Here is a 14,537-nt window from a genome sequence, read left to right as displayed (position 1 = left end):
TAGGATTGGGCTTTTGGGTTTAGGCTCAAACTTGGGTTGCTGGGCTATAAACCTAGGCCCACATTATGGGCTTAAGGTTTTTTAATGTCACGCCCCTGATTTTTAACACGAATAAAAATCGATATACAATCCCATAATTATATATGCGTGAACGTTCAGCCATCAATACAAAACACCTAGAAACTTTTTTTTTTCCTTTTAACCCAAGTACATATTGATGCCCTGAACCCACTATGTCAATATTGACCCGCTCCACAGAGTCATATATTACAATGCTTACGAATTAAATTGTCCACAACAAAATAAAACGTAAATGTTCCTAAGAGTTAACTACACAACGGAAGTCCTTATCAACAGTAAAGTTACAAAAAAGGCTTCCTACTGTAGAGCTGCAAAGGCGCTACCTCAGCTTCAGCCCCGATTATCCTAACCTACAGGATTAACCCCTACACCGTTTGAATAGTGTACCGGGTTGTCACACAACAAATCCGGTAAGCTTTTACAAGCCCGTATGAGTAACTCAAAACAATTAACACAACTCACACCAGAAATAAGGAAAACAACTCACGCTTTGATTTCTTAAAACACGAAATAAAGGAGGATAACTCACATTTTAATTTCCTTTCAAATTGAAATAAAAGAAAGCAACTCACACCTTGTTTCCTTTCAATTGTACCAAAATCGTACCATAGAAAACAACGCACACTTGAATTCTATCAATATAACATAGAAAACAACTCACTCCTTGATTTCTATCAGTAAAACATAGAAAACAACTCACACCTTGAATTCTATCAAATGTACCATAATCGTACTATAAAAAGCAACTCACACCTTGATTTCTATCAAAACGTTAATAAGGAAAACACCTTGCATCTTGTCCCCTTAAAAACCATTAATAAGGAAGCAACTCACACCTTGTTCCCTAAAAATACGTAATGTCATGAGTTATCAATAACCAATTCCCGTTACCCCATGAATTATCTATATGGCAGACAGATTAGAGCTCTAACTGAAAATGTAACCACTCATCCGGCCAAAGACGTGATTACCTGATATTCTGCCCAAGGTCATAGACCTTCAGTCCTCTGGCCGCAAAATCCCTTGGAGCAAAACATTAAAGGAGTCGCACTGGACTCAAAATGTTACACAAATCTCAACGCTTTTGAAAATAATCGAAATCAACATTTCCATAATCATTATTTTCTGAAAAGCCATAACACAAAACAATAAAAAGCATCAATTCATGCGTATTGTTTTCATACCCAAATCTCAAGGCTTTTCTCAAATCTCAACGCTTTTCAAAATAAATCGAAATCAACATTTCCACAATCATTTGTCTTCCAAAAGCCACAACCCAAAATAATAAAAAGCATCATTTCATGCATATTGTTTTCATAAATCCACAAACCACCAAAACATATAAATTTCACGTAAATATATATATACATAGCCATCCGCTCAGGAATGCGTACTAATACCAACTATAGTTTGCAGTTAAATCAATTACTCTCAAAACGATAAAGGTAAGCCCGTTCGTGAATGAACTTCGTGAGATTACTCACCTCGAAACTCCCGCTGCGTCTTCAATACAGAACAAGGCAGCCAATCCACAAAATAGCAGTCCAAGGAGTACTACGTCACGTACCTAAGGAATTACAGCTCTGATTCAGTCAACGAATCACAAGGAATAACATTTGAAACCCTAAATTGAACCAAAATTGCCAAGGTGACACAAAATGAGGTGAAACCACATCCGAGACCACCCAATGTCTCCGGAATACTTATACGATCGATATGTCAAAATCACAAGTCGATCGGATGCTCAAATCCACACGGATCGAATCATCAAACAGTCCGAAACTGTAAAAATCATAACATATTCATTCGATCTCCAAAAATTATTTATTATATATCAAAACGCTCGTATCGACGAATAAAAGATATATAATACCAGAAACTATCCCTTACATGGCCGGAAGGTCGCCAAAACGCCGCCACAATCGGCGGTGCAACCACCATAACCACCACCGGCCAAAACTCAAAACCACAACAATCAAGCTAACCAAAAGTGTTCATCATGAAGAGTAGAGCAACTTTCATACCTGGAGCTAAGTATGGTTAGCCCTAGATCGCCCTAGATCAAGCTTACAAGATCGACCAATCGCTGCCGTCTGATCAAGCTTCAGATTCACTGTGCACCGCTGATCTTCAACCCTTGATCTTCCACTCCACACGCAAAATCGTCCTTCAAGGTGGGTATGAGGATGATCAGAAGGAGGAGGAGATTCCGAAACTGAGAACGATCGGCCAAGGAGTCACCGCAAACTGAGAAAACCCGACAGGATCCGACTACGTCAACTGTAGCTCCTCTGATCTCACTTTCTGATGGTCTCCGTTGCTGTCAAGCACCAGAGGGAGGACGGCGAGAAGGTGGCGATCACGTCTGCGTTGGTTTCGTCGCTGGTTGACATCAGGAACGGCTGGAAAATTCGGGTTGGGTCAGCGGGTTTCTGTCGGGTCTGGGTTGCGCGGAGGAAAGAGAACGGAGAGAAAGTGACTTTCCGAAAAAGGAAATGAGGAATTATGAAAATATTTTCGGAAATTCCTTATTTATACCAAAATAGAAACTTCTTCCAATGGCCATAACTTCCCCATACGAACTCCGATTGACGCGTTCCACATGTCCACGAACTCGTATCGACGCGCTCTACAACTTTCGTGAGGAAGTTTTCAGAGAATCTCAACGTATCAAAAGTCAACCTTTGCGCCACCCCTAAAGTCATATTTTCCGAATGAAAATTAATCCGAAACACTTCCGCTCCGTCCACGAGCCACGAAACCGTTCAATAAACATAAAATTAATTCCGAAAAATCCTCGGAAAATAATTACGAATTTCCGGGGTATCACATTTAAAGTGCCAGTACTAATTCAGATCATGTTTCTTTGGAATTAGTAATTATCTTGATTTGGACTGGAGGAAGCGGCTTATGGATGAGGAACTGACTCCTATTTATTTGAATTGGAAGTGGCTCTCTGTTGGTACAGCAATTGCGCGCCTGGCTAACGGGGATGCTAGTCAATGATGTTACCCTAGAAAACATGGAGTTGTTCTTTGTTTATGGGTTCGCTTCCAAAGTGGGCTCAAAATCAACTTGTAATGAGTTTACATTACTTAGATAGGAGCATGGTAGTTACCCCACCATTTTTTTTGTCTTTAAGTGTATGTTAGACTCTTACTTTTTGGCTAGTCATCTAATGCAATGAACATTCGTTTCAAATATATATATATATATATATATATATATATATATTATATAATGGATAGACTTAGATTTAGGTTATTTTATTTTCCCTCACCAACATGCGTTCATCATGTGTATCATACATTTTTAAGTCACATGATCTTAATCATAGTGTTAATTCTTATTAAATATATATAAATGATTAAATGAGTATGAAAATAATAAAGAATGTAATATAATATTATTGAATTGGAAAGTCTAGAAAAAATCAAAGTAAATTTTTTTTGGTATAATTATTGTACTTAGTAGTCATTTTATAGTAGGTTATAAAGGCTTTGCTCACCTAAGAGACAGTTTTAAGGAAATGTAAGAGATAAATGCATCTCAACCACATGTATTAATAAATATAAAAGCAGAAATTATAACAACTTAAAACTGTGTATTTATTTTCAGCCATCAGATTCATTTGTCACTCACGGTCCCTTAAAAACTGTCCCTTAGATGAGCAGGCCTTGTAGGTTATATATGTCATTTAATAATTCATAATGGAGTTGAGGTGAGCAGATTTGGAGGTCCTAATATAAATACTCTAATTGCATTTATAAAGGGTGGTGCTATTCACATATCTTTTTTCTCTATTCACACACCCCTTTTAATTTTCTATTACTTTAATTCAATATTTTTTTTATAAATTACTCTAACTACCATCCCTTGTAAATCGGTTTTTTTTTATTTTTTATTTTTTTTCTATTTGGCAATTTAATCATGAATCAAACATCATTACAATAAATCATAAGGCCATCAATTTTACCTATAAATGAAGGAAAAATAATAAGTTTAGGCTGTTTATAATCATAAGGCCATCATTATTAGGCCATTGTAAAGTTCTATAGTTGCTCAATGAATGCAAATACTCTAAATAATTTCAGATAGAATCTTACCAAGAATAATGGATTCAAGGGGGCTCGAATGATCATTGAACTCATTTTTTTCCCCCATGTCTCCATTGCAAATCAAATGTAAATTTTTTCTCAAAAAATGGGTGTAAAGTTTCTTGTTCTATCATGATTAAACTTCAAAGCATCATATTAAAGAGATAGAATGACTATGGTAGATAAATTTTTAATGAAAAAGAAAAGAGGGAATCGAAAAGAGTTTTGAAGTCCTCCGTGTCTGCGGGAAAATAAGGGTTTAGGATTTGAGGATGATTGACTTGTCAAATAGAAAAAAGAAAACGAAACATAATTATGAGGAAGGGTAGTTAGGGTAATTTTTAAAAGAAAATTGAATTAAAGTAATAGAAAAATAGAGGGGGTGTGTGAATAGAGAAAAATGGTGTGTTAATAGCACCACCCTTTATAAAATGATATTTTTGAATGAAACTTTTATATAGACTAAACTAACCTATAATAAATCTATTTACAATATAACCTCTCTAAAATTATACATAAATAATAGAATTGTGATATTTAATATAGTCGAGTAATTAACTAAAATTGTAGTAAGTTGCTAAACTAGTGTTTTTATCTATATGTAATTATAAATGTTATGTATATTTTTTTTGAAAAGGTAAATGTTCTGTATATTGACAATGTGAATGTGATTTACTTTTTTTTTTATTATTATTTTTTAATTTTTTTTTATGGCTGGAACCTAGTGGGAGGCTTGGCCATCACGCCTTTTTCACTAATAATTATAAAAATACAACCGAGGGGAAAGGGGGGGGGGGGAACGTAATACCAAAACCCTGTGAATGAAAATGAACAAGTACAACAAAAGAAATATAAATTATTAGTAATAAGAGCAACTACGATGTGGTTTGATTCATGTGGTTGAACTGCTCCCATTTAGTATCATACAATACTGGCATACTGCTCCGAAGTACATGAATTTTGGAAATGATTTTGGTACTTCATCACATGGGTAATGTTTGTGTGTTGATCTCTTCCCACATGCGATCCATATATTGGATATTGTGGAATTACCTAATATGGTGTTTCATTGTATGAAGCATACGACATTTGAGACGAAGAATGATAAAAAAGGCCTTATGTGCTTCCACCTTGTGAGCTTGATCCAATTCCGTAAATACTTTCTGAGGTAAAACTCATTTCATGATGAGGATAATGAGAATGGAATAGGTTAGAGTTATCACTATATTGAGTTCCTATGTCCATTGAGTCAAGACTTGAAGAAAGTGATTCAAACTCATTTAGAGACAAATGGCTATCGCATCTTCCTTGTGCATCCCTAGCTCTAGAATTGTATTCATGATTTGCACCAGGATAAGTAGTATGATCATCACTACTATATTGGTTGTAGTGCCCTGATTTGCCACTCTCCTTGTTATTTTCATAATTTACCTTACGATTGCAAATAGAATCATGATGTGGTTGGAGACTTGGAGCATGAGTACTTTGGTAGCAGATAAAACAAAGAGGGTTTTCTTCATTTGTTGTATCCAATTTCAACTTGATTGGAAAAAAAAAAAATCAAAATCAAAATTTCATATTTTGTCAGTGACAAACGAATTTCATACAAATTTTAGAGAAATTTCGGACAAAATTTCGGTGTGAATTTTTTAATATATTTTTTGTATATAGATATTTTAGAAATTAAGAATTTCGTGGAAATGTACGGAAAATTTCAGAAAATTTCGGAAAACTCTTAGCGGAAATGATATAGCATATAAATTTAGTTTCGGTACTTTAAATTTACGGAAACTTCGACAAAAATTTTGGTAGCTTCAGGTAAACTTAAAACTTTGCCTAAAATACAACTAATTGGAAGCACCAACACCACAAATCACCGTTTTCTCACCAGACACGTTGGGGAAGTTGGGTACGGTGGTATACCAAGTGGATGAAAATGTCGTGTGGCAAGTGCTAGTGGGACCTTACGTCACAGACAAAATGTGGAACCTTACGTTAAAAACAAAATGCGATGCAACCCCAATCTGAAGAAATCTGTAAACATCCCCACCAAATTTTAGATCGTGGCTTACGGAGGAAGTGTCTTATCTGATTACGTTGCTCATCCTCCTCAATTTCTTGTTTGGCGGCGCAGAGAGTTGCTCTGCTTCGTTGCTTTTCTTTTTTGTGTTGCTTCTGTTTTGCACAATATATCCCTTTTGCCAAAAAAAAAAAAAAAACAAACAAAAATTAGATCGTGGCAAATCCGGGGTGGTCAATACTCATAATTGTAGTGGTGCACCAGTGCAAGAGTTCCGCTGGATATGTGACGGGGTTGTCGACATAATTACCAGAAATCATGTTAATTATATTATTTGATGCGTAATAATGTCCTTGCAATGATATTAATCGATCACTTGGTCAATATATATACAAATATAGGCTCACATACTAAAAATACAAACAAAACCGTAATGGCCTCTCCACTGGAAATAGAAATATTCGGGTGCCCTAGCATTCATGTTGATGCTAAAAGAAAAGAAGAAGAAAGCAGCTTTTATCATGCTGTTCAGCTAATGCTCTCTTCTGTGCTGCCCATGTCAATGCAGTTGGCAATTGACTTGGGCCTTTTTGATGTCATCGCCAAAGCGGGTACAGATGCCAAGCTCTCTGCATTAGACATAGCAGCCAAGATTGGCACCAAGAACCCCCACGCGCCGGTTACATTGGACCGCATCCTCAGGCTACTCACCGCACACTCCGTGCTCAGTTGCTCTGTGGTCACTGGCCAAAGGCTTTATAGCCTCACCGCGGTGTCCAAGCATTTTGTGACTAGTGAAGATGGTGCTTCTTTAAGCCCCGTCATGGCATCAATTCAAGCCAATGTCGTCATGAACAGTTGGTTTGTTTCCATTTCCCAGTTTACTCCATTCATAATTTAAGCTTTTAGTAGTAGCTAGTAGACGCATACCTATTTATATATGCATAACTGATCTAAATCTGTTGTACACGTTCAAATATATATAGGTCGCAAGTGAAAGATGCAATTGTTGAAGGAGGAATTCCGTTTAATAGGGTCCATGGCAAACACTTCTTTGAGTATGCAGATTCGGACCCTAGGTTTAATCAAGTTTTTAATTCGGGAATGGTCAACCTCACCACTTTGGTTATGAGGAGGATTCTTGATAGCTACCAGGGTTTTGAGCACCTTACCCAGGTTGTTGATGTTGGGGGAGGGCTAGGGGTGGCTCTTGGCCTCATCACTTCCAGATATCCTCATATTAAGGGAATCAACTATGACTTGCCCCATGTTATAAAACATGCTCCCCATTATCCTGGTATGATATCGGTACTTAGTTTTAGGATTATATAAATAAATTGCCACCCTTCCTAATTTTATTTAAGAAACACAATTTGTTGATCAGAATGCATACATAAATGACATAATGCAACTTATATGCAGGTGTGCAACATGTAGGAGGAGACATGTTTTCAAATGTTCCAAGTGGGGATGCCATTTTTATGAAGGTATGCTAGCATTTTTGAATCTCAAGTGAACATTTCTGTCTGTTATATATATATATATATATATCAGGCCGGTTCTGGAGCGGAGTGCGGACGTCAATGCTTCTGCAGCGTTTCAGGCGGCAGCGCGGGGCTTGCCGGACGGAGGCTGGAGGCATCCCAGACCGCTTCTGGGCAGCGATCGAAGTCGGAGATCGAAGTTGAAGGATTCTGGGCAGCGACCTCACTTGCAACTGCAAGGTTCTCGGCAGCGCTGCAACCTCGTTGCCGGCGACTCCACCCGACTGCAGACTGGTTCGTCTGGCAAGCGGCGCCGCGTCGTAAAGGCCTAAGCAGAGCTGCAGCGTCGACGTCCGCACTTTAACCACAGTGCGGACATACTCTTTAGAACATTTTTCTATATATATATATATATATTTATTTTTTATTATCTCCTGGCCAAACAAGAACATGCAGAACTGCATACCCAAATGGTTATTACTTAGTAGGCTTACTCACTTAATATTTTGGATATTTTGCAGAACATACTTCATGACTGGATGGATGAGCAGTGCATAAAGCTATTGAAAAATTGTTACACAGCGATTCCAGATAATGGAAAAGTAATAGTTGTGGAAGCACTAGTTTCGGTTGAACCAGACACTAGCCCAGCTGAGAAGATCACCTCAGATTTTGATGTGCTTATGATGACACTATCCCCAGGAGGGAAGGAAAGGACCCAACACGAATTTATGGACTTAGCAAATGCTGCTGGATTTAGTGCCATTAAATATGAATGCCTTTCCAGTTATCTTCGTGTTATGGAGTTCATAAAGTAGAGATGGCACATGCTTTCATATATCAATAATTGAACAATTCTTAGGGGTGAACATATTCACCCCCATTGTTGATTAACATATTTTTACTTAATAAATTTATAATCCAACTGTCTATATCTTAAATTAGCATTTAAAAATCATCTCTATAAAAAATCAATCAAATCAGAAATCGTTTAATTATCTAATTGAACCAAACAAATGGATGGTTCTAACAATACTTACTACTATTATGATGAACCGTCCATGTATTTCATATAAATGAATAACTAAAAGGTCTTCAATTTGATTGATTTTTTATAGAGCTAATCTTTATATTACGTTATACAACATGAATGGTTGGATTATAAATTTATTAAGTAAAAGTATGTTAACTGACAATGGGGTGAATATGCTAGTTCATCCTAGGGGTGAACGTAAGAATTGTCCTCAATAATTTAAGAGAATAGCTGTACTAAAAATATGAGTAATTTCATCAACAATAAAAATATTTAATTAGATGGCGCATCTAATGTATTGACACATTGTGTTACATAATACTATCTTAGCCTTGATGACGTTTCTGAGCAGCTTTTGGGCTCATATTATAGTAAAACATCATATCTCTAAGGAATGGCAGCCCTTTCTGCCCTACAAGAGTCCACTTGGAAAGTTGCAAGAAAAGCTCTCTAAAACTATTCCCGAGAAGTTGATTTTGAACTGCAGTTTTTCTGCTTTGCAGCAACTGTTTTGCACAACTATTTCCATGGACTTCATTTGTAGTTTCCGGCCAAAGGACTGATCAAACTACATCCTTAGCCTCTATACTTTATGGTGCCTTCATTGCTCCATTTAAGCTCTTATTTCTCTTGAATTGCTTACGAAGTACCCAGAAAAGATAACAAAGTTAAAACAGACTTTTTAAAGGAAATAACTAAGAAAAATGTAAAGAATTGCACATTATATTTGTCACATTTTATGGTCCTGTCACTGAATTCCTAACCCAACCAACAATTAAGAGTCTACCAAACCATTTGAATGACCTAGGAGTAACAAAACGAAGCCAAGCCTTGAGAGAACAAACTATTTGCATGAGTGAAGGGTGCTTGTCCTCAAATTGAAGCTTATTGCATGCTTACCATACAGACATAAGAGCATAAAGACTACAAGCAAACCATATGTTTTTTAGTTGGAAGAGAAATACTTACTGACAATGGAGGTAAATAACTCACCAATAGTACCACTAGTCGGTAAGATAGTCCCAAAACAGCATGCCAAGTATTGCCAAACATGTACAAACAAGCAAGTGACAAATAGGTGAGTACAATCCTCAACATAGCCAAAAGTATAAAGCTGGCAAACAGAAAATGTTAGTACACCCCGTTTTTTGAAGTTGCATATCAATAGGTAATTTATCATTAAAAAGCCGCCACGTAAGTAAAGATAATCATGGTGAAATGAAAGATTTCTAAACCTTAGAAACTCACCCATCCTCTGGAAAAAATTGTCGAACTAGATGGTATCCATCAGAGAAAGAGAAAGAAACTAAACTTGAAGGCACCCAAATTAATAAGTCATTTTCAGGTTCAATAGGAAGAGGAATGTGAAGGATTTCCGCAACCAAAACAGGAAAAGAAACTGAGAACTCATTGGGCAAGGTCCATTGCTGATTAGTGGTAAAAGCATCCACCATACTTTCAAAAGTTTGGAAAAATTTGTAGCCTGCAACTTATCAATTAAAGGGGCATTCAACCACTTATCCATCCATAAATTCACTGAATTTCCATCACCAATAAGCCACTTGGAGTTGTGAAAAATGAAAGGAAAAGTTGCCTTTAAACCATGCCATACTGAGGACCCAAAATATCGATATTTCATGTTGCAGCAAATAGAAAAACGTTGAGATGCATACTTGCTCCATATTGAACCAATGTGAGAGTAGACCAACCAAGAGATATAAGAGCTGTCCAGTTAAGAGACTTGAGATCACGTAGCGCCAAACCACCTTCCTTCTTCGGCACACAAACCTACCGCCAGGAAACAGTGACAAGTTTTTTTTTTTTTTTTTTTTTAAGTCACAAAGAGTACTCCAATTATAGATCATTCAACACATTGGTACCTCAAGTTCTAAATAAATCATTTTGGTACCTGAACTTATCACTTATGTCTAATATTCATAAACCCTGTCATAATGGTGTTAAACTCAAGACTTCTTGCGTGGGTATTTTTGTCCTTTTACCTTTTCCTCAAGTTTCTTATCTGTTATGTTAGCGATTGAAAGGTTGAAAACCTCTCACTCTCTCAGTCGCTCTTGTCCTTTCTCTACGACTCAAAACAAAAAGGTAGCAGTGAAGAATCTATACCAGGTCTGGAGTCACTACAACACATTTGGGTATATGCAACGGGTTTATACGCAAGGAGTCAAAATTCCTCACATTTGGTTTGATAATACCAAGAATTATACAAGTCCTTGCATTTATTTTGGAGATAATGCCAAGAACTCATAAATTCCTTGCATTTTATTTGTGAAAATATAAAAACATTAAGTCTTTGTATTTGTTTTTCATTTCCTTGCATTGGTTGAGCGGGATTTTTGGCGCTCTAAGGTTTGCTCTTTAATCCTAATTTTTTTTTTTCACTCACTCACTCTTTCTCTCCCCGTCTTTCTCCATCTCTCCATTCTCTCTCTTCTCTCCAGTCTCGATTCCAATTGCTCTCATACCCAACCAAACAAGTATCTAGGGTTTCTCCACTCCAGCAATCAGCCTCCGATCCCCGATTTCCCCTTATTCAAACTCTAGAACCCTCATCTTCCCCTTTCTAATTTCAATTTCAAATTCGATCGCAGCGATTCCTAATTCCAATGCTGGAAACTAGCAGAGGCCTTTTCCTTTGTACATGAATGCTCTTGAGTACTTCAAGACACACCTCAAGTACGGGAACCCTAAGATCAAGGAGGCTATTACCCAGAAATTCACCGAGTACTTGCGTTGCGCTGTGGAGATTCGCATCGTTTTGGATGACGGCAGGCCCGTCCCGGCCGAAGACCAAGCCTAAGGACGACGAAGGCGGCGACGGGGAGGATATGGAGCAGGCCAAGCTACGGGCGAAGCTTAATTCGGCGATTATTAGGGCTTACTAGTTAGCTTTTGATAGTGGCTTGGTTTTACTATGCTTTTGAGGAGTTGATTTTACTTTGTTGTGTCGCTATGTTTTTAATGTTTGGTAACGTTGATTTTAGCTAGAGAGCTGGGTTTTTTTTGTTTTAGTTATTGCAGGAACTCGGGTCAAGGCTTATAGATTACCAATTTTTATGAGTTTTGAGTTAATTTTGGATCCATGATAGATTACCAAATGCCCAGGAATAAATATTGGTTTCCAAATAGGCAATCTGAGCATGACTCTTATTTTTGGTTCGTCCTCGCTACTCTGCTTTGCCTCATTTTGGAAAGGTATTTATTATAACTATTTTTCTTAGGATCCGAATTCTTTTATTGATAGTTTGTTGTTTTCTGCAATTTGGATTTTGAATAAATTTGAGGTTAATTTTGGTTGAAGTTCAATACTTCATTTTGATTATGTTATGGAATTCAATGGTTGCAGGTTTAGCAAATAATTGCTAGTTGTAGGGGTTTTGGTTTCCCGCAAATTTGGCTAAACTGGAGAGTTTCTTTTAGCATTTGGTATGTGATTGACATTTGTAGTAATTGTCAAGCTTACACAACTTTTACACTTAATAGATAGTCAATACTTTAAAATCTTGTATACAGTTAACTTTTACACTTACTAGACTTAACTGTATACAAGATTGTTAAGTATTGACTAACTATTAATCAATCAAAATCTTAATGTTCATATGAACATGGTCATCAACGTACTGATCCTATTGATCGATCTACAAGATTGTCCAAGCATGTAGATGGATTATTTGTAATCTAGAAATTATCAAGACGAGACTTCCCCAAACATGTGGTGTATGCAGCTTTCTTGTATGCATGTAGGGATGGTGCCCCAAAGTAGACCATAGCCATTCTTGGTGTTGTTATAGAGTTTGCCAATGCCTTGTGCCTCACACTCACAAACCTCCTATTCATTTGTTTTCTCTTGCAGCTCAAATGTTTGCATTACAGCGATTACTATTGTCTCAGACAAGTCAGCAACAATCAACTTAGTGAGTGAATATATCTTTCTATGCTTAACTGGTTTCTACAATTAAATCTTTTTAGTTAGGGCTTTTAGTTAATGTTTGCTGTTTCTTTCTTAGGTGTTTGGTGTCTTGCTTAACGTCCATTATTTTGTATTCCTGTTTTATTTATTTGTGGTTGAGGCGGAGGATATGGAATCTAATTAGTACCTTTGGTTGACTGGTTTGTGATTTTCTTTTGCAGGTTTTCTTGTTTTCCCATTTGGTTTCAGGGCTCAGAGGTATATTTGCTTCTTTGCTGGATTGTGATTTTCTTTACTGTCAGTGACATATTAAGAGTACTTTCATCGATGAGTTGTACTAAACACTTTAAGGATCACATATTAAGTTTGCTTTGACGTTGTTGACTTCATCATCAGCTTTTGAAAATCTTCTTTTTGTGCTTGTTAGTTTTAGGGCTCATCATTTGCATGATGGACAAGTTAATTGACCTCAGGTGATGCTATGTATGTGCTTGTTGGATTAATATTAGTCAATACCAGATAGTCTCATGTAGTTAGATCGTTTCACTAGTTCATTCAAATTGATCAAATTTCTCATCCTTGCAGGTAATCAATAAGAGGGCAGCTACTCCAGCAATAATTGTATGATGGTTGTAAATTAATGAGAAGTTTTGTGATAATCTCCCAAGTTTTTGACGTAAATAAGATATCTTGAGTGAGATTATGTAAACTTTGAGTTAAAATCTTTATGGAATTTTCCATATGTAATTATTACTCTGATTTATAATAAAAGTGATTCATTTACTCATAGCCTCAAAAGATTTTTGTCAGATTGAATAAGAAATTAATAATATATTAAATGTATTCCAGAAAAGCATTTTAATTGGTAAAAAGGAGCAAATGCAAGGAATTGTCCTTGTATTTCAGTTAACCATAGTTTAACCTCATGTGTTAAATTCCTTGCATTTGAGATAAACAACATTTGAGATAAACAATTCCTTGCATTTGTGAACTCAAATGCAAGGAATTTTTAGGTTGTTGTATTTGCTCTTTTGCAAGGGCCTCTTTGCAAATGCAAGGAATATTCCTTGTATTTGGGTTTCTGTAACGAGTTTTCAGTCTTTTACAAGGAAAACAATTTCTTGCAAAATGTTTTTTTTTTGTAGTGAGTTGAAAGTGAATATAAGAGGTAAAATTGACCAACTATGGAGAATTATTGGATGGAGGTATGCAAAAGCATCTCTTTTAGGGTTTTGTCTCATTTCAGGATTTTATCTATTTTATTGTTTATTCTCAATGTTGGTGGTCTAGAATGTTTGAATTATTTCAAGGTTTTTGTCTAGAATTTTTGTCCGGATATACATACTTTAATTCCTTGTGGGCATTATGAAATTGATAAATAATGCTTAGATATATATTGGGTACGGCATTCACAATTCAATCTGTTCAAATTAGAGCTATGCGCTAAATTCACCCAACAAGATTATCACAGTAGTTAAAGTGTCGGGTGGGGTAGAAAAAGTAGGTTCTTATGTGCAAGAAAAAGTAGTTAAAAATTGGGTTCTTATGTGCAAGAAAAAGTAGTTGAAGTGCTTGCATTGAATTAAAATGGGGATATAAACATTCATTGCAAAAAGATGGATCTAACACATATTTTGAACTTTGTTTTTTCCTTGAATGAAATTGCAACTTAGGTGAACATTGTGATTTTTTGGATTTTAACATTCATTTTGCTGACAATTGCAGGTGATCTATTTAGTCTTGCAGTAAATCATGAAGGGAGGTTTTATAGTCAAGGTGGTGTAAATAGACAGTATAGAGGTGGTGATGTTGTTTTTGTGGATAGGGTTGACCCATCCAAATTGGGATTCAATGGCTTTAACTTCTGCGCCAATGATTTAAGTTATATGCAGGG

The 14,537-nt window shown here is 36.3% G+C and overlaps 1 protein-coding gene across 3 annotated transcripts; it reads left to right on the top strand.

The window, feature by feature from the left end:
• The first annotated feature begins 6,482 nt into the window (after nt 1-6,482).
• On the top strand, nt 6,483-8,609 carry LOC112199890 (anthranilate N-methyltransferase). 3 transcript variants are annotated; one of them, XM_024340868.2, is made up of 4 exons: nt 6,483-7,059; nt 7,185-7,495; nt 7,621-7,685; nt 7,802-8,058. In XM_024340868.2, the coding sequence occupies exons 1-4, from the start codon at nt 6,536-6,538 to the stop codon at nt 8,012-8,014; spliced, it is 1,113 nt and encodes a 370-aa protein (XP_024196636.1). In that variant the 5' UTR covers nt 6,483-6,535; the 3' UTR covers nt 8,015-8,058. The 3 variants fall into 3 exon arrangements, with proteins under 3 accessions (XP_024196636.1, XP_024196635.2, XP_024196637.2); XM_024340867.2 differs by lacking the exon at nt 7,802-8,058 and adding an exon at nt 8,204-8,609 and having other exon boundaries at nt 6,487-7,059; XM_024340869.2 differs by having other exon boundaries at nt 6,488-7,059; nt 7,794-7,984.
• The last annotated feature ends 5,928 nt before the right edge of the window (nt 8,610-14,537 follow it).

Source organism: Rosa chinensis, chromosome 4 (assembly GCF_002994745.2).
Source record: "Rosa chinensis cultivar Old Blush chromosome 4, RchiOBHm-V2, whole genome shotgun sequence".
NCBI lineage: Eukaryota > Viridiplantae > Streptophyta > Magnoliopsida > Rosales > Rosaceae > Rosa > Rosa chinensis.
Note: the sequence above shows the minus strand (reverse complement) of the source record. Positions and strands in the feature narration are given on the sequence as shown.